The sequence below is a fragment of the Pelodiscus sinensis genome, chromosome 11 (genome assembly GCF_049634645.1).
Source record: "Pelodiscus sinensis isolate JC-2024 chromosome 11, ASM4963464v1, whole genome shotgun sequence".
Taxonomy (NCBI): domain Eukaryota; kingdom Metazoa; phylum Chordata; order Testudines; family Trionychidae; genus Pelodiscus; species Pelodiscus sinensis.
In genome coordinates this window covers 32,446,678-32,467,013 of record NC_134721.1, presented here as the reverse complement: position 1 = coordinate 32,467,013, position 20,336 = coordinate 32,446,678, and the positions used below count along the sequence as shown (strand labels likewise).

General features: G+C 49.9%; 1 protein-coding gene across 2 annotated transcripts; it reads right to left on the bottom strand.

The window, feature by feature from the left end:
• Positions 1–1,788: 1,788 nt before the first annotated feature.
• Positions 1,789–15,676, bottom strand: DPP3 (dipeptidyl peptidase 3). Of its 2 annotated transcripts, none has more exons than XM_075938980.1 (18): positions 15,575–15,676; positions 14,565–14,847; positions 14,266–14,355; positions 13,775–13,912; positions 12,813–12,887; positions 12,481–12,574; positions 12,100–12,230; positions 11,620–11,750; positions 11,331–11,389; positions 10,774–10,968; positions 5,029–5,141; positions 4,580–4,672; positions 4,356–4,418; positions 3,952–4,076; positions 3,334–3,454; positions 2,948–3,127; positions 2,559–2,721; positions 1,789–1,996 (listed from the first exon to the last, which is right to left on the bottom strand). In XM_075938980.1, exons 1-18 carry the CDS (start codon positions 15,637–15,639, stop codon positions 1,845–1,847), a joined length of 2,271 nt encoding a protein of 756 aa, XP_075795095.1. In that variant the 5' UTR covers positions 15,640–15,676; the 3' UTR covers positions 1,789–1,844. The 2 variants fall into 2 exon arrangements, with proteins under 2 accessions (XP_075795095.1, XP_075795096.1); XM_075938981.1 differs by lacking the exon at positions 15,575–15,676 and adding an exon at positions 15,548–15,569.
• Positions 15,677–20,336: the final 4,660 nt, after the last annotated feature.

Below are 20,336 nucleotides of genomic sequence, written 5' to 3'. Positions count from 1 at the left end.
TTTTTTCCATTCATGCACAGAATAAATTTTGTGTGTACCAATACGTGTGGATGTGCACCACTAACAAAAACACATGCTACTGGCTGTTGATGCTGTAGGCGCTCTTCTAATCAGCTGGCACACAGTTGAATCTCTCCAGGGTGGCTGCCTGCTCAAGCACACAGCTTACAGGGAACACAGCCAGTCTCCCTGGAAACCAACAGGCTGAAATGCACTGCTCTGTCCCTTGGAGATCCTCAAATGCCAGGGGAGCTTGGACTTTGCTGCAGACTGGGCTGGTGGAGCTGGTGCCTGGAGAGAGCCCTGCCCAGAGCACAATGCACCAGGTGGGGAAAGCCTTGGGCCCATGTAGACAGGCACTCTAACAGGTCATCTCACATTCCCTTCCTTTAGCTTTGAAAGGCTGGGTGGCTGCTGGATGCAGTGTGGCACCTTAGGGACGGCCCAGCTCGTAGAAATCCCTTCCTGACCTCAGAACTGGTGATCAACTGCATCCTGAGAATCTGAGCAAGAGGATTCTCCGACCCACCTTAGAGCCCAGCCCACCTATCTGCTGTCCTGTCTCCAGCAGTAGCTACTCTCTGGTGCATCAGAGGGAAGTCGGGGGAAAAAAATCCCAGATACACCGGGCCTGAACAAAAAAAATCCCTTTCTGATCCACTGCAGATAACGGCCTGAATCCCTGAAACATGAAATCTGATTACAGCCATTTTACTGCAGACCTGCAAATGTTAGGGTTCTATTGAGGCCAATTCAGGTGACCCTGCTCTCCCCCTAGTCTCCAAAAGAAATGAACAGGGGGATTCAGAGACTCCATGGCCAAAACCATATCAGACCCATTCAGCACACACATGCTGGATCATGTCTCACCTTAAAGCCTCTTGGTGAATCCCCACCCCTCCTCAGGGAAGCCATTCCAATGGCTGTGGAAATTACATCAGAGATCACTATTAACTCTGTCTACATTCAATATTCCAGCCATTCATCTTGCTATGGCTTTGCAGCAGTGTTGAAAAGCTTCTATTACCTGCTCTCTTTTCTATCTGGAAGTATCTACACATGCCATCAAGTCAGCTCTCACCCTTCACTTTGATCAGTGGAATAGATTGAGCTGCTCATCATATAGCCCTTCGTAAGGCTTGTTGTGCAGCCCTGACTCAGTTTTGGGGCCCTCCTTTGAGCATTCCACACCCTGCTGGAAGCGTGTACACCTGACCCGGCATTAAAGCAGCAATCACACCAACACTGGGGACACAGGAAAAGTCATTCCCTTCTACTCACTATTCCAGCTCACGCACCCAAGGGTCATGTTAGCCCTTTTGGCCCCAGGGCTGCACAGGGAACTCCAAGTGAGGTAATTATCTATGAAGCCAGCTACATCTTTCTATGCATTGCTGCTTGAACCTGAATTCAGATATATTATTGTGAATGACAATGCACTGAACTTTTCAGGATTCTCATCCCAACTCTGGAGGGGAGTGAGGTCTAGTGGTTAGAGTGGGGGGGAAGGGAGAAGGGGAAGGGGACTCTTCGGTATTATACCCAACTCTGGGAAGGAAGCTGTTTTGGTGGCTTGTGCAGGTGGAAGGAAAGGGGAACCAGGACCCTTATTAGAGGTGAGTTTTTAGGGGAAAGGCCTCAGTTTCTATGGCCTATTAAACATCCTGCCTTTTTGTTACGGTTGTGGTGAGCAGCCCCATTAAATGCCCTTGTGGGACACATGCTGGGAGCTGAGCAAGTGCCCCCACCCTCCATTGCCCCATGGGACGCAGCAGAAAGAGACGAGAGGCAGATACAAAAACTAAGTGTATTGAGTCCCTGGTGCATTGAGAGTCTCCCTGTTCTCAGTCCTGGTTTGCCCAGAAGTGGGCGTCAGCATCTGACAGCTCCAGTAGATGGCGCTCTAAGAGCTCAGCATCCTCAGGGAATCGCTCGGTGAAAGAGCGGATCAGTCCAGCTGCGGTGCCCTCATACTGCACCAGGGTCACGTCCTCTCCTAGGGAAGAGGAGGGAGACAGGATCATGGCATTGCCTTTGTTGTGGCCCCCTCTCATACTCACACGCTCTCTCTCTCCCCCCCACGCCCCACACCAAGATCATGTCCTTGCCTGTGGAGGGAAAGGGGGATGAGAGGTCACAGTGTTACTCCCACACCCTTACCCTCCCTGTCACTCTGCTCCCTCATAGCCCTCTATATTGCACCCACCTCCTGCTCTTGTGACCCTCCACCTGCCCTCACCCTGTTGTCCCACATCACTCACTCCTCCTGGACTCCAACCTTTGCCCATCACCCCTACTCAGTGCCCTTTCCATCCTGTCCCTGCCACCAAGGCCTGACCTTCCAGCTGGCATAGGACTGGGGTAAGCCAGAGATCTCATTACCCAAGAGGGGCAGCAGGAGTGGGAGTGTGGGACAGAATTGTACCTGTCAGGTGAGTGTCACCCCAGAGCTAGGTGGATGGGAGAACCTGGGGGACTGGGAGAACTCCATATTCTCCAGGCAGCACTGCTCTGTAATGAGGTGCATAGGGGCTGGGCAGTGCTGGGGGATTCCATACCTTCCAGGCGGGTGTTGGCTTGCACAAACATCTTGCGTGCCTCCTTGCGCAGCAGCACAGTGTCACGCAGGCTCAGGAAACGCTCAGGCCCCTCATCTGTGACGGTCGAGTAACCCCCGTAGAGCTCCTTGCCCCGTGTCACATCCGCTGTGGATTTCAGCACCTGCAACACAGGTGTTTGAGACCCAGCCAGGTCCCCCAAGCTGGACTCCCGCATGCCCAAATACCCTTGCCATGGTCCCTCTCACAGCACTTCCTCACTGAACCCCACTGTCGAATAGCACAGCACCTCCTAACTCCACACAGTTCCACTGGGCCAGCACTGACTGAAGACAGCACCCCATCCTGAGCACCCAGATTGCTCCCTGCAGCTCCAGCCCACCCCTCACCTGCAGCTTGCTCAAGAACCGCTTAATAGCCGGCTTCCCCACGGGCAAGATCTTGTTGCGGTCGAGAGTGATGAGTGCGTCGGGTTTGCCATCGGCGCCTGTGGTGTGTTGCAGTGTCACCAGCCCTCCGCCTGCCTCCAGTAGCACCCGCAGGATCACGAAACGCGCCTGCATGTGAGCCTGGTGGAGGGCAGCAAGGTGCAGTGATCAGCCCAGGAGTCCTGGCTGCCCTAACCCATTAGATCCCACTCCCCTCCCAGGGCTGGGACAGAACCCAGGCTACCCCACACACAGCAGCCCTGCCACACTCAGCCCAGAGGAGGAATCAAAGGCTGCCCTGCCTCCTTTTCAAGGGCCATTGCCTGTCCCCCTCTCCCCCACCTCACCTGGCGCCAGGTGCCATTTTCAGGGGTGTAGAACTCCAAGCCCAGGAGACCAGCCCGCACCATGTTCAGCCAATTGATGTAGATCACGTCTTCTGCATCCTCACCTTTCAGCTCAAAAATCCTGGGAGGCGGGGGAGGAAGTGAGAGACACCCAATGGGCAACTCCTCACCTGCCATCCCCCCCACTGAAAGGCAGCTGTTGAATTCCTAGTTTCTGACTCTCCCAAACTCTGCAGAGTACTCCCTCCACCCCCACTCGCCCCAAGATGTGCCCCTACTCCAAGTTCTGCAAGGTTCCTCCATCCAAGATCCACCCCTGATGAGCCCCTTACAAATACACTAGGTCCCACAGCAGAGATTTGGGAACAAGGGATGTGTATAGACTGGGACAGGCCTCTCCTCCCCAAGTCTCTGCAGGACAGCAGCATTATCCTGAGCCCTAAGCCCTGCCATCCTCCAGCCTCCCACCACTGTCCCACAGTCTCCAGTGTGAGAACCCATGTCTCCACTCACTACCCCTTCCGTACCCAGGTAGTAGGAACCCATCAGCCACCCAGGTGACCCCAATCTGCCTGCTGTCCCTAGGCCTGGTGACAGCCCACACCTCCGGCCCCTCACCGCAGCACATCCTTGTTGAGGCAGAGGTAGAGCCCCACACACTCAGCCCGACACTCTTCGTAACTCGATGCGATGGTGGAGAACTTGCTGTCCCATGTCTCGCCACTCTGATACCAGGTCCGGACCTGTGGGGGGTAGGACAAGGTTGTGTGGCAGGGCTAGCACCTGAGGGAACTTCATAGGCAATGTGCAAGGCAGGACTAGAACAGAAAGTCAATGGGATCCTGTAGGTAATGTAGGGGAAGGAGTCTGGAGAAGATACGCATGAGGACACTAAAGGGGTTGGGATGCAGGACTGGCCGGTGGGGCCCACAAGGTGATCAAAGATGTTCAGTCTAAGATGGCTCTCTCCCTTCCCACCCATTAAAATCAGTGCTCTTCCCTCCCTCTCCCAGCTTCCTTACCAGCTCCCCCGTCTCTGGGTTGATCACAGTGTTCCTGTCGAAGTTAAAGGTGCCATCTTTCTCCTAAGGAATGGGAGAGACATGAGTATCCACGGAGACATCACAGCTCTTCCCATCACTCTCAGCCAGCACTGCCGTGTGCACTAACCAGAGATGCAGCCCCATCTGCCTTTATATAGGGATCCCTGGCCCCTCCCTCCATCCCCCACCAAAGGGGTGCTTACCTGCACAAAGAGCTTCCCGCTGCCATGCCCCAACAGTTCATGCAGCCCGACCTGCACCTCAAACGATGGCCCCTTCCACTTAATGTACAGGTCCTGCAAGAGACCCTCAGGCTCAGCCAGTGTGTGCAGTGACCCTCCCTCCTGATCCACAGATCCTGCTTCCCCAGCCTGGGCCTTCCTCCAACCCCCACAGCTCTGCCAATGTTCCTCAGCCCTGACCTACTACATCCCTGTTATCCCAGCCTTGGCCTTCCCTAACCCCCGCTTCCAGCTCTGCCCATGGCCCTTCAACCCCACTGCTATGCCAGCCACAGGCTCCCAAACCAGCTCTCGCAGGCCCCTAAGTCCCAACCCAGAAATCCCTGTTACCCCAGCCCTGGGCTTCTATGAATTCCATAGCTCTGCCAATGCCCCTCGACTCCGACCCACAGCTTCAAGTTCCCCCACACCTTGTCCTCCTCTGCAAGGAAGGTAAGTTTCTCCTTCTGGGTGGAGTAGGCTACTGACAACACGTTGCCCAGGGACACATTCTTGAAGCCTTCAGTCTGGCGAATGTCATCATCTGGAGGGCAGGGGGAAGGAAACACTTGGCTCAACCCCACTTGCCCCCAAATCTTCTCCCTGCAGCATAGCAACCCCTACCACTGCACCAGCACTGGGGTCAGCAAGCACTGTGAGAGGAGAGTGTTACACTCTCAGCCAAGAGAGGCTCAACTGCATCCATCCGACCTTGCCAGGAGACGAACCTCCCTAGGAGCTGCTGTACTCTGCTCCAGGGAAAGTTGCCAGGGAAGATTTCATTATTTCCAAACACTTTGGCTGGGAGAGTGTTAGGGGACGCCACATGGAGGTAGCAGAACTTTTATACAAGCCAAAAGATGAGCATTTAAGAGACATCTGCATCTCTAGGCATCTCCGGGACAAGTCACAGTGCAATGGCAGCAAAACATTGACTTGCTTTAATCAAATGGGTGAGCCATTTCAATGGGCAGGAAGAGTAGGAGGACTGTCTGTTGCTGGCAGTGCAAGATAAGATCATTGCTGCAGCAAAGGCAGAGCAAACAGAAATAATCGAAGTAGAGTCAATTCACACACACAGTGCTGAAAAATGTAAATGGCTTGAAATAGCGTTTCAGGAAAGCATGAAAGAAATTTACAAGCCAAAACCCTGTGGAAAATCTGCCACCCAACCCAGAAAATAGCACCACTTCAAAGGAAAATTAAAAATCCATGGGACAGATGGGGACTGCTGACCAAGAGGACAGGCTAAGCCTAAGCAGTCTGACTGGGCAACAATGTGCAATTCAAAAGGGGTACTCAGAAACAGGAGACAATGGAAGCTGTGATCAAGGCAGTTTGCCCAGGACTGAGCTTCAGGAGTTACCTGGAGGGAAAAACTAATGTGAGCCTGCCAAAATTGAGTGTATAATCTATATTAAAGGCCTATTACCAGGAAAAAAACGTAACAAGACTTTCCCTGCAGCTTGCAGGAGCAGCACAAAACAACCTCTCAGGATTTGCTTGTCCCAGCCCTAGTTTGCCTCACAAGAAGCTGATTCTCACTGAAGATATGATGTGCTACAAGATATGACTATACAGGAAAACCAAACTAACTGGTATTACTTGAAGAATCTAAAAGGCAGGTACATCAAGAACTACAAGAAAAAATGGGACATTGAGGAGCAAAGCAAGTAATCAGGCTTGCAAGAGATTGGTTTTATTGGACCCAGAAGGTGAGAGACATCAGACACTGTTCCTAGCGTCTGCCCATGTGACAAGCAAAAGAACCCTCACCAGAACACCAGAGTGTTATAAGTTCACAGTTGCAACTAAACCATTTGGGCTTCAATCCAGAGACTTCTTGCTTCTAGACAGAGGCAAAGGAGGATATGAATACATCTTAGTAATTAGGGATCACTCCACTAGGTATTTCCAAGACTATCTTCCCTTCCCACCACCACATCAGGACACACTATGGCAGACAAGATCTTTGGTGACAGTTTTAAAATTTAGTTTCCTCCAAAGGATCCATCAGGACCAAAGGGCAGAGTCTGCAAATAATTTTACTCCAAAGGTTACAGCACAACTGACACACCTGGCAGAACTGCATACATCCATGGGGGCAATAGGCATATAGGAAGGCTGAGTCAGGCTCTGTAGGTTGTGCTGAAAACCTTGCCAAAAGAACAAGTCAAATTGGACATACTCCCTTAATAAATCTCAGAGAGGTAGCAATGTTAGTATGTATCTGTAAAAACAATGAGGAATCCTGTGGCACCTTAAAGACTAATAGATTTATTTGGGCATAAGTTTTCATGGATAAAAACCACAAAAGCTTATGTCCAAATAAATCTATTAATCTTTAATGCATTACAGGATTCTATTAAGTGATTTTTGTCTATAACTATATATGGCATGAGCCACCCTCTTCTCATCCTTTTGTTTAATATGAAAGTTTAGAACATTTGCCCACTGATATTGCATTTGGTTGACCTATAAACTTGCAATCTGCACCTGAGCACTGTAAACATAATGTTGAGAAATGGAAACAGATAAAAGCAGCTTACAAACTGGCATTAACATGTTCAGAAAATTCTGCTACTCATGAAAGAGATCACTGATTAGAAAGTGCATGGTGTGCTCTTGCTAGGGGCACCAGTAGTTGCCCACAGCGATGGAGACCAGGCAAATTAAGATTGTAGTGGGAAGATAAATATTCACATAGTACTTCCCAGGGAAGGGGAGAGTCTAGGCCGGGGTAGTGAATTATATTTTGGTCAAAGTCCATATTTCTTGCTTAAAGTATAATCAAGGTCCAGACTCCAGAAAAAATAATAAAACCCAACAATAATAAGGTGACTTTACTAGATTGTGATATGTCTTTACAGATCATTGTTGCAACCACTGTTATATGTTTGCAACAAATCTTGTACAAAGTAGGCTACTTGAAATGTCTATGTAAAGCTTATGATTGTACTATTTGTAAGCATGTATCATTTTTGTACTTCAAGATATGAACATTAGCTGTATCTCTGTATTTCAACTGTTAGCTCCAGAAGTAACACCCACAGAGTAGCTAGTCAGTGTGTCCCAGAAAGACTATTCAGGATGACTGGCCAATCAAAATATTCAACGAACAATGAAGCATGAGAGGCACCCCCTACACTGAGTGGACTTTCCTGCAAACCTTCAATCTGAAATGCGGGCCATGGCTTCTGTTTATAAAGGCCTGAGTCATGCATGGACAGGTGACTTGCTCATGTGACAAACTCCATTCTGTAGCTGTACTTTTCCACATAGAGCAATGGGAGTCCCTCTTCCACATGACCTAGGATAATATGAAGGACCCTAAAAGTTCCTCCATGTGGTCTTCAGGCAGGATTCTCAACTCTGAAGGATCTTTGAGAGGAACTGAAGCTTGAAAATACTGATGATCCATCTTAACAGAGGAGGTATTCAAGAGACTTGATTTAAGACAGATTATTCTACCTCTGCTATAAGCCTGCACCATGAACTTTGCAGTCGGGTATGTACTTTGATTCAACTCACTCAAATAGTTTTGTTTAGTTTCTTTTCCTTTCCCTTTCTTTCTACTTTTAGATTTTAGATTCTAAGGGACTGGCACAGCATGCTCTTTTGAGTAAGTTCTGGGTTCTAAATTGACCTGGGAATGTGGGATCAGAAGAACCCTTTTTGATTTGGTGAAATTAGTTTTCATAACCTCACATCTGCATAAGAAGAGGTACTGGTGGTGGCAAAGAAGAACTGGAATGTCTAAGGAAATTGCTTGCATGACCTCTTGCCGGCCAGTGTGGTGAACAGAAGTGCTCTTTTTGACTTGTTTGATGTGCCTTATATGGAGGAACCCCCCATTTTGGGTTGCAAGTAGCCCTGTCTCTAAGCAATTTACCCCAAATTGACAGTCAGAGCAGTGCTCCAGCATTATAAATGATGCTGATGATAAGTAAATAAAAAGATTTGAGATCTGTTCAAAAGCACCTGGTGATCCAGATTGACCCCATAATCCGCCTATTGCTCACCCCAGCCTAGTGTCTGAAAAACAAGCCGAAGACAGTAAAGGAGGCATGTGCAGCGTAGAATCCCACCTTCTATTTCTCTGTGGCTTCCCCTGGTATGTAACAGCACCGCAACAAACCCACACAGGACAAGGCAAATGAGAACCAAAGGAAATGAAGAGAAGGACAGGAATTGGAACTCCAGGGACTCCAAGAGTGAAGATGACCTAACACTGCTGATGGTATAAGCTGCTGTCCATGGCACAGAGGCTCGAATCCAGAAACATTTCCTGTTCAGCTAGGAAACCAGGGTGCTGTTGACCATGTGTGCTTGGAAACTGCTGATCAGATTAATGGGACATTTGCACTAGCCACTAAAAGACACAACTAGGGAATCATGACCGCAGAACCTGAAAGAGCAGTGCTTAGAGGACAGATCACCAACACTTAAGGATCACTGACACGTAAGGCTGTCTGGCTAGAAAGAGAAGAGTCACACAGATGCTGACTTGGGAACCATTAGGGGCCCCTCAACATTAAAATCTAAACAGAAGTATTGGAATGGTGATGGCACCTGAGGTTGTCTTCATATTGGTCACATGCCAGGCCCAGTACCTATTCTTGTACCGTATCTGGCATTCTAGACAAGACTGATGTAAAGGATATTGAATGACACGGTTGATCTACAGTGTTTTATGGCTCTGGATAGTTTGTAATTCCATTAATTCTGTATGTTTTTCCAAGTAGCTTATCACATGCCCAGTGACTTGGAATTACCTGGTTATGTTGATTTGACCACTTAGTGGGTGGGCACTGCCATTCCACAAGATAGGAACTTCTTTGCAGTATTACAACTGCCACAGAAACTTTCTGCTGAATGTGAAATAAATTGAAGCAAAATGCAGGACAATGTAGCACTTTAAAGACTAACAAGATGGTTTATTAGATGATGAGCTTTCGTGGGCCAGACCCACTTGATCTGAGGAAGTGGGTCTGGCCCACGAAAGCTCATCATCTAATAAACCATCTTGTTAGTCTTTAAAGTGCTACATTGTCCTGCATTTTGCTTCAACTACCCCAGACTAACACGGCTACATTTCTATCACTGAAATAAATTGGAGAGAGATGCAGAAGATCCCACTGAACATACCAGAACTTGAAAGAGGGGAGGCTCTAATGACAATGACAGTGCTGAGATGTGGCTGGATGAGGTTATATTTTGCTCATTAACTGGGAGACCATGTAGAACTGCAGAGCGAATGCCAGGGTAGATTTACCCATCTTGTCCCTTTAAGGACTGAAGGTCTGCTGAGGCGTCCAGAGGAAGCTCTGGCTGAAGCAGCAGCATGGTGTGCGCTCCGGAAGCAAACCTTAATAAAACTGTCCCTGGATGGGGGACACTGAACGCTCCACCCACTGTCTGCAGCATAGCGCCCCCTAGTGCTGCATTGGGGTCAGCACTGATTGCGAGGGGGAAGAGTCCCTGCTGAACCCTCCATGCCCCGAATAGCCTGGCTAGGACATTGGGGCCAGCCCTCACCATGAAGGGAGAGCAACTCTATTTGGAAAACAATGGGAGGGGTGGGTGGGCACAGCCCACCCACTTCTCAAAGTCCCTCCCCCAGCCCTGTGGGAAAAATGACTAGACCCAGGGTCCAACTAATTTCTGGGGACAAATAATGACATAACAGGATCAAGGTGTGGGGGTCAAAGGTTTAAAACAAGGGAACCAGACGGGGACACCGAGCAGAGAACCCCGGACAGCGCCCACTGCTCCTCAAAGCTGTCGATGGAGCCAGTGGACGCCACTCAGAGGAACTCTGCCTGGATGCGTGACACAAGGGAGGACCAAAAATAGGCCCCACAGTCGCAGAGAACCCCCTCGTCTAGCATCCTCCTCTTGGTATTGTATATAGTAGCTTTCTCCAGGGCCAGGAGGAGGTTGACGACTCAAGGGGACAGACCGTGGGCCTTACATGTGGTCTGGTCTCCTGTGCCAATGGATGGGATGCAGACGTAGAGGATTCTGGATAGTGCCTGGGTAGGAGAGTATTTTGGATAATGCCTGGGAGGCACAAGAGATTCTGGATAGGGATGCAAGCAGGGAGGATTCTGGGTAGCCCTAGGGAGGTGCAGAGGTCTGTGGCACAGGCACAAAGGATCATGGGTAGCACTCACAGTTGGGGATGTTGATGCCGGCCGGGATCCCACTGCCTGCAAAGGTCAGCACATCCAATGAGGTGAAGTCCGGCATGAGGAAGGTGTCCTTCTCGAAAGCACGGGGCCAGGGCAGCTCCAGCAGCAGCTGCTCAGCTGATGCCACCAGCTGCGCAAACTTGGCGCTCATGGCCTTGTTCACTACAGCCACGAATCCTGGGGGAGACAGTGGGTGCTGTGGAAGGGGCTAGCTAATATTGCCTCTCTGCCAGCCAGCCACGCTCCACCCACCGCCACCAAATGCAACCCAAACAGTGGCACAAACTACACTCCCTCCCTTACAGGCACCCCAAAGCAATTACAATACACACCCACAGCCCTCAAAACACACCTGCAGTACACAGTTGCAAGAGACACACCCCTAAGATGGAAACACCCCGCTCAGCAGTCAGCCACACCCTAACACAGTTGAAGTACACATGCCGGGAAGCACTCACCCCGGCTCACAGTCAGCACGTCCCCTTCCCTCCCACTACTTCAAACCGCGGCCCTCAGAGTCTGAGGCCAGTGTGTTTTACCTTCAAACTCCCCCCGGGAGCCATAGGGGTCTCGGTAGCTCTCGATAAAACCGATGTAACTGTAGGAGGAGAAAGCACATTAGATGGCCTGGCCTGCCCTGGGGCAGAGGAGACAAATCCCTCTGGTTCGCTGACCCCAGGAGGCAAATATCCCTATCAACAAATCCCTCTCCTTTCCCACCCCTCCAGTTGGCACCTGACTTCTCTCAAAACCCCTAGCTGCCGCGCCTCCCTGCTCAAACACCATGTCCCTCCCACAGCTGGGGACATCCTGGTTCCCAGCCTTGACCTTTCGACAATAGGCCCCTTGTCACGGATCCAGCAGCGGGAAGCCTCCTTATGAGCAGCAATGGAGCCCTGGGTGAAGCTGTGGATGTAATGTTCCAGCATGCTCTCCTGGTTGGTATTGGCAGCATAAGCCTGGGAGAAAGATCGTTGATCAATAATGACTATTCCTCTGAGTTCAGCCATTCCTCTCCCCAACCCCCTCCATACATTTCTGCCACTTCCTCAACCTCAGGAAGTGAGAACCCAGGAGTCCTGGCTCCCACTTCCGCCTCCCAGAACTGGGAACAGAACCCAAGAGTCCAGGCTCAGTCCTTTGGCTCCAAGACCATCCCCTCTCTCCGGATATAAAACTAAGGTTTTCCCCTGGTGCCAGGGTTAGGGTTTAAAACCTACAAACGTTACTGAGAGATCCCCGCCCTCCACCCTCCCACAGCCTCGGACCAACCCCTCCCCAGTGCATACGCCGAAGGGACATGCATGCCTTTGTACGTTGTAGGTTCTCCACCACTTTCTCCAGCAGGGGTGCGTAATCCCCGCGGGTCACACAGAACTTGCAGCTCTCAAATTCAAAGCAGCGCAGCTTGGGGGCCAGCTCAGGATCGACAGGTGCGTCTGGAGAGAGACCCAGAGACACACAATTCAATGGGGAGGTGAGGGGAAGACAGCAGGGACTGGGGACTAGCATGGGAGTGGGAGCCAGGCAGCAGGCGAGGTGGGTGGTATAAGGGAGTACAGGTTGGGGAATTGAGGACAGATCCAGACAGTGTGGGAAGCATAAGTCAGAGGGAGTCAGGGAGGTGGGTGCTGTGGGGAGCGCAGACCAAGGAGATCCAGTGAGAGGGCAGAGGATGGGGAGTCTTACCAGTGCCCAGCACGGATGCCAGCCGCACCTCATAGCACGTCTGCCCTGCCTCATCCTTCTTCTTGAAGAGCCGTGTGTTGTAGGCACTGATGGTCTAAGACAGACAAAGAGATTTACCCCCATCTGACACTGCTCCCCACTCACAGGGCACTCTACAATCCCATGCAGAGGTTCTGGGATCAGAATGGGAGCCAGTCTGGTGCTGGGCACTCCCCTGTATGCAAGGGTTGTAGCAATGCAGAGGCAGAAAACACACCCCACAAAAGCAGTCAGGCTTGGGGTTGCCACGGGGGGACCCGGGGAACGTCCCATGTTTGCGCAACAACAGGTACCTGTGAGTCGAGGAACCTCTGGGCTAGCTGGGCATCTTCCAAACTGCAGTTCGCAGAGAAATAGGTGGTAATGCCCTGTGGGAGAGGGCAGGATGTTACAGAGAGACAGCTCAGCCCTATCTTTTCACTGCGCGCCTCGTCTCCCAGCTAACCCTCATCTTCCCCTGGCTCTAGGGTGACTAGAAATTGCTAGGATTTTTAATCAAATTTTTAAATGTACAGCCAATTTTTTAATCATTAAATAGACTTCTCTTTCCCAAGAAAATGTGTTTAAAATGCAGTTTGAACTCCTGACAGGCTCTGTCAAGCCCAAAACGTACTGCAAGCCATTAGGAAGAAATACACAATAGAAGAATATAGTACTTGGATGAGCCCTCCTCAAATCTTAAAGGGGGAAGTGCACGGCTTGCATACTTATATGAGCATTTGGGGCTAAACCATCTTTAATGGCAGAGGATGAGCCAAGCTTTATGCAGCTCACAACGGCCTGCATGTCCAGAGGACAGAGCAGAGTGAGACCTGGGTATGCCATCAGTTTGCCAATGGAGCAAGCACTGCTATCTGCATTATCTGAAACCACAGTTCTTTCAGTTTCTGTTCTGCACAAAAGCTCCCGCCTTAAGTTAGTTCTCTAGTTCAACCAGGAATTAATTCAGGGCAGCCCTATGACCTGTGACCTGATAAGAAATCAGACGACCGCAGTGGCTCCTCGTAGTCTAGAAACCATAAATCAACCCATATGAAGGGTTTATACCAACCAATGAGAATAAACCTTACTTTAGGAAAGCAACTAAAAAGTACAAAGAAAAAACAAGATGACAATAGGCTATTTCAATCAAGGTTTCCTGCTGGCTGATTTAAATCACTATTCAAATCAGTAGTTTAATCACTGATTTAAATCAATCCACCATGGTTGCTCCCAACCCTCCAGAATCATCATGTGTGCACAAGTGGGGTATTACCTTCTTTCCTAGCCCCAACTGTCTCTGCCGTGGGTCCAGTGAGAACATCAGCTCCCCACATCTACCCCACAGTGACTCCATTTCCTCTGGCTGCTCCTGGAATGCCTGGCTCTGCCAGATCAGCTGCTGGAGCTTGTCCTAGGAGGCAAAGGAGAAAGGGACTGAGCTGTGACTGAGAGGGGAATAAGTGGGCTGGAACCATGATATATGTGTATCGGGGCAAACAGCAAACTCCCCCTGCCTCTCTCCATAGACTATTCAACTCAATCAGGTACCTGCCTCGCAGCCAGTGAGGGGGATGGAGAGTGATGAATAGCTGGGTGAGGCAGATAAATACACACCCTGCTGCAGGCAGCTTGCACAGAGCTTTTGGCAGGAGGATGAATCTGTGTTGGGGAGCAGTGTTTTCCCATAGACATTCCAAAACATGTTTCAATCCTGTGCCCCAGACATGTGGTCCCTACCTCCACCCCCCGCAACCACAGACTCACCTTGGGCAAGTTGGGTACAAACTTGGTGTCCCCAAAGGATTTGTAGTTCCCCATGTTGGAAAACACGCCAGCAGCATAAACCAGGAACGCCTAGGTGAGAAGAGGAAAGATCAGTTCCAGCCAGGCACCCACCTTTCCTTCCCTTTCTCTAGCCCACTAAAAGCGAATTCCATATCAGAGCCAAACAAACCCAGCAGATCAGCTTCCCAGCCCCTTCCCACTGCTTTAAACCATTAGACTTTGCTCCCCACCCAGAGCTGGGGACGGAATAGAACCCAGGCCTTTGGGTAGGGCGGTACCTGGTACTCCTCGTCAGTGAGGCCAGCAGAGCATGCCAGTTCCCCCAGCTTGTTGGGGTCCTGGGCGCGGAAGAGGCGGGAGAGCAGCACGTAGATGGCTGGTGCTTCAGGCGAGGTCTGGAGCAGCACAATCAGCCCCCCATACCAGCAGGCACGCGACAGGTGGTGGGCATAGAGCCGCTCACCCTGCAGCAGCAGCCGGAAGGCCTCACTGCAGTCCAGAAGTGCCAGCCCCACATCGTTAGGCAACACGTACTGGGGGTCCACCATCTCACTGGTCAACCTGCAGAGAGAGCACAGGTGTCCCTCAGTCCCAATCCACAACCTGTGTTCAGTCCCAATTCACAGCTCCCCACCCTACACTCCAATATCCGTCCCTAGGTTGGCTATATCCTCCTCACCACACTCCCATACAGCAGAAAGTCAGCGAGGACAGACAGCTGACAGCTTGTGCCCCACAGCTGAGCCAAAGTGGCATGGGCACAACTAGGGGCACAAGCACAGTCATGCAATAGCCTATCTGGCTCACCCACAAAACCACACAATTGCCCTTCCCAGCACCACTGTACAACGACACACCCAGCCCAGGATGCAGCACCCTGCGAAAAGCTGGATAAGGGATCCTGCCTGCATTAGCTGCCCCAAGCCCACCCTAGAGGCGACTATATCTCCGCATCAGACCCTCCCGACCGTGCCCCATTGCACCGTCACCCGCTTCTCTTGCAGCAACATCTGCGCCCACAAGTGCCTGCACACACCCCCAGCTGCGGGCGCATCCCCAACTCCCTGTGCCAAGGCCCCGGCTCTGGCTCACACCCGGCGTCTCCCCAGCCCGGGGAAGGCCTGTGCCCCTTGCACCGCGGGGCCTTCACCCCCCCACGCCTCCCACTGATCTGAGGATTTCCCCCCTCGAGCCCCAGGCACGCCCCGCCCCCCAGTGGGGAGCACGAGACCCCCCCCCCCCCCCCCGGCACCCAGCTCACGCTACAGCACGCGCCCTGCGCCCCCACCTGCCGCCGCTGTCCTGACTTCCTGCTTGCAATGCAGCCAGTCCGCCACCGGCTTCCCCATTCATAACCTCGGCCCCGGACCACCCACCAATCCGTGCGCCCAGCCGGGGAGACAGACGCTACGGCAGCCAATCGAGCAGCGGGAGCGTCAGGACTTTTCCTCCCCAGCTCCTCCCCTTCCACACGCGGTACCTTAAAGGACTGGTCCGTATGCTGTCGCTTCAGGTGCTGTTGTCACATAACCAGTAGAGGGGAAGGCCTCGCTCATCTCCGAGCTAGCCAGGCTAGCTGCCCTGGGTCTGGCTCAGCTGGTCCCTCCAGTGGGGGGAGAACCCTGTGCTCCCCATGCCCCGACAAAGCGGATTGGGTCCCGCACTTTCCAGAGGGTTGCAGGCTGGAGTACCTGGAGCACAAGGAATGTGGAGGGAAGGTTGTTAGCCTGATTTACAAGTGCGTGTGGCTTTTCTGATTTTCCAGAAAGTTTGCAGCCAAACCCATATGGTGGGGTACTATGATCAAAACCCTGCAGGATTACAAATATTGTATTTGTGTCTGCACCTGTGGGATTGTCGGGTATTGACCTGGACAGTCTGATTTTTGCCTCCTGTCTGGTTTAAAAAAAAATACAGAAAATACTGGACACCTAAAATGTCTGGTATCTTCTGATTTTTTTTTCCCGGCCAAGAGGCGAAAATCCCAGGTGCTTACTGGGTTCTGCAGGGGCGCTGTCTGGCCTTGAACAGGGAGACAAGATGGCGGGCGGCTGCCAGCAGCTTGTTAGGGCCAAAAAGCCTCAAAAAGGTCAGGCTGTTTCTGTTTTTTTTTAATTTTTAAAAATTTTTTTGCTTAACTCTCAGGGTCCTTTTTTGTTTAACAACTTTGGTCTCCCCACTTTCTTCTCAACAGAATTTTTTCCCCAGTGGTTTTTTTTTTGGGGGGGGGGTATTTTTGGTTAAACCATCTGGCAACCCTATGCACCTGTACCTGCAAAAATGAACTGCAGATAGCCACACTGACATCCGCTGATACAGACACCCACAGATATCCACAAATTTGCAGTTTTCTAGATACAGAATTGGTATCCACATCCCTGTCTGCAAAAATGAGCTGTGGTTATCTGTATCCACATCAGTGAAGGCCTGTGGATTTGCAGGGCTCTATCTATGGTGGGCTGCCTGTATCCACTGGCAATTTTACAGGAGCATGATTATTAAACTACCATATATTTGAGAGTTTGTGAACAAGCAAATCTGTATGTCCAATTGTCTGTTCAAAAACTCCTCCTTAATGATAAGAGCTAGGACCACTAAATGTGGTATGTGGCTTCCTCTTTTCATAATTTAAAGTAAGGTAGGGGTTTGATTGTGTGAGGAAGCCCTCCCACATGCACACTTGATTTGTACAGGGATGCATAAAACCATACAGAAAAGTGACAGAATCACTAGGCTTTCCTCCTTCCCTGATTCATACAGGAACATTACTGGCTGTTCCCTTCCATCAGAGAGCAAGTGGAAAGTGCACCTTGAACTCTCCACCTTTGGCTCTGGATACCTTCGCCACTGTGCCACCAGAGGAGCCCCCCAACATTCTGCATCCCCCTTATCCTTCCTTTGTCCCCAGGGTGCCAGGTGTGTACATCACAAAGCTGGTGGTGGCTGTCCCCGCAGGGGTGGGGTGGGGTTAAGGTTAGGACACAGTTTGTTCCATTCCTCTATCTGGAGAGCGCAGGGGACAGAAGAACCATGACCTGCCCAAGCTGGGGGACATACACCCCTCCCCGACTGCCTGCTGCAGTTGCAGTGGCCATAGAGAGGCACTTCTTACCTAGCCCCAAGCTGCTGTGGTGAGAAAGGGCTGGAGTAGTTCTCTCTCCCCAGGGCGGCCTGCATACTGAACCCCTCATTCCCAGAGCAATGATTTAAATTAACTGAGTTATGGACCCAAGCAATGCTGGGTAAATAGTCTAGTTATTTATATTACAGGCATACTGATCAGATTTGGATAGCAGGAGCAACTTTAACCATGATTCCAGAAGCTACTTGGAAACCTAAAAACCTTTGGTTTTTTCATATGTAATAACTTTTATAGAATTTTCCTGGAAGATAATATCTAATTCCTTATAAAGAAAATTGAATAAATATTAGACCCACTCAACTCTAATACTAACATGTTCAGATACCTTGTCTCAAGACACTTAAGTGACATTGGTTAGGCTTAAAATTTTAATGTACAGGCAGTCCCCGGGTTACATGGATCCGACTTACATCGGATCCCTACTTACAAACGGGGTGAGGCAACCCCACACTAGCTGCTTCCCCCCAGCAGACCAGGGAGACGCGAAGCTAGCGCCCCCGCCAGCAGACCAGGGAGACGCGGAGCAGCTTTTCTCAGCAGACACCTCAGCTTGAGAATAAAGGACTGAGGGAAGTGAGGTGTGGGAGAATAAAACTGAGCTCTGGAGAAATGTTTGGCTAGAGTTTCCCCTACAATATGTACCAGTTCCGACTTACATACAAATTCAACTTAAGAACAAACCTACAGTCCCTATCTTGTACGTAACCCGGGGACTGCCTGTATATTCTTACTTTGTTACTATCTCTTGAATACAACAATGATAAAAATTACAGAAAAAAATCGAGATGACTTTCTATCACTTTTTTGCAGTTCATCAAGCTTTGAATAGATTCCTTAACTTTTGGAAACATCCTATTTAGGGCAAGACCCAGGGACTTCATACTGCACCCACCTGGCGCTCCAGCAGTGTTACCCCATGACAAATAATAAACTAGAAAATTACTTTAAACACTACCGAAACTGACTTTTTCAAGTCACTTTCATAGTATTGCCAACCCCAAATGTTCAATAATCAAGACTTGGGCAAAACAAAAATCATGAGATTAGCTTTAAAATAATGAGATTATGTAAAAATAATAGATTTGGTGTGTTTTTTAAAATTATATTCCACTTTTGATCCTTTAAGGTGCACTGGGGTCACATTTGGAAGCTTTCTCTGCAGCCAGAAAAGCTAGAAACTTCCTGTGTCTTTAAGAATGAAGGCTGAAATAATACCGTATCACTTGACTCCAGGTACTGGGGCTTTAAGGAATGCAATACTTATGATGAGGCTCATAACAAAATCATGGGATTTGGCAACACTTCCGTTCAAAAGCTAGTTACTTTCCAGAAGGGTCTTAAACATAAGGCTACAGGGATTGAATTGCAGTTTTCACAGGAGAATATTTTAAAATCAAACACCAAGAAAAATTCCATGTTTTAAAGATGGAGGAAGAATGAGACTTCTGAGATGTCAGAGCCATTGGGGCAGGAAAGGAAAATGAACAGGCCCAAGAGCTCTAGTCAGCTCTTCCTCTTGAAAGAAAGTTGGAGGGTCAAATCTTCTAGTCTGTAATCAAGTACAACTTCTCTTGCCATCAGCACTACCACTCGTAGACATAAACATCACCATGAACATGTAATAACAGGTGTAGTCAATAACTCTACACTTCATACTTAACTGTCTGAGCCATCTTATCAGAGTTACACATCTTACACGCATTGGCCAAGGGACTACATTTCCTGGCGTATTCTCAACAGTGAATCACACTTTTAATGACAATAAATGTCAACTTTATGGATTCTTGTAGATGCAGTTTCTGTTCTTTGTTCTGGAATTGGCCTGGGTACAGCTGAAACCCAAAGGACTGGACGTATGATCACATCTGATACTCATACGACACTTTCTCATTCCTTCCTTTTCCCAAACTCAGAGCCAAAAATGAGAAACCAAAATGGGTTTCAGTTCCAATCTAAAATTACCCACCAGGTGTTGCCGTACAGCTTTGTCCAGGGCAGAGCCTGTCACCCACTGATGGGTAAGTGCTCTTCTCTCAGCAGACTCCCATTTTCTTTCTCTCTTCATCCTGCCTGACTTCTCTGCTGCTTTTCACACTGTCATCCAGTGCATCCTCCCAGTCACCTGGCACGGATTGCTGGAGTCTTAGAGAACTGGCTGGCCTGGTTTTGTTCCCATCCATCAGAGGCCTTTTTTTTCAGCATGGAGAAAGGCTGGAGCAGTGGATAGTGACCTCATATCTGAGTTCTACTCCCCGCCCACTGCTATGGATTTCCTATATGACCTCAGGCTGTATTTTACGGACATTTCAAAGGGTTTTAAGCAACCAAAAGTACAGCTGTGTTGTGCTTAAAAGAAGCACCCAGGATCTTTTTCAGGGGGATAAGGCAACACGCCACATTTATTGAACATACATAGATCAATCAATACTTATCATATGCATATTACACATTACACTCATGCACTCACACACACAAGCACACTCTGGCTGTGTCCAGACTCCATGCCTCCGTCGACGGAGGCATGTAGATTAGCCAGATCGGAAGAGGGAAATGAAGCCGCGATTAAAATAATCGCGGCTTCATTTAAATTTAAATGGCTGCCCCGATCTGCCGATCAGCTGTTTGTCGGCAGATCGGGAGAGTCTGGACGCGATGCCCCGACAAAGAAGCCTTTCTTCATCGACACAGGTAAGCCTCGTGAAACCAGGTTTACCTGTGTCGATGAAGAAAGGCTTCTTTGTCGGGGCATCGCGTCCAGACTCTCCCGATCTGCCGACAAACAGCTGATCGGCAGATCGGGGCAGCCATTTAAATTTAAATGAAGCCGCGATTATTTTAATCGCGGCTTCATTTCCCTCTTCCGATCTGGCTAATCTACATGCCTCCGTCGACGGAGGCATGGAGTCTG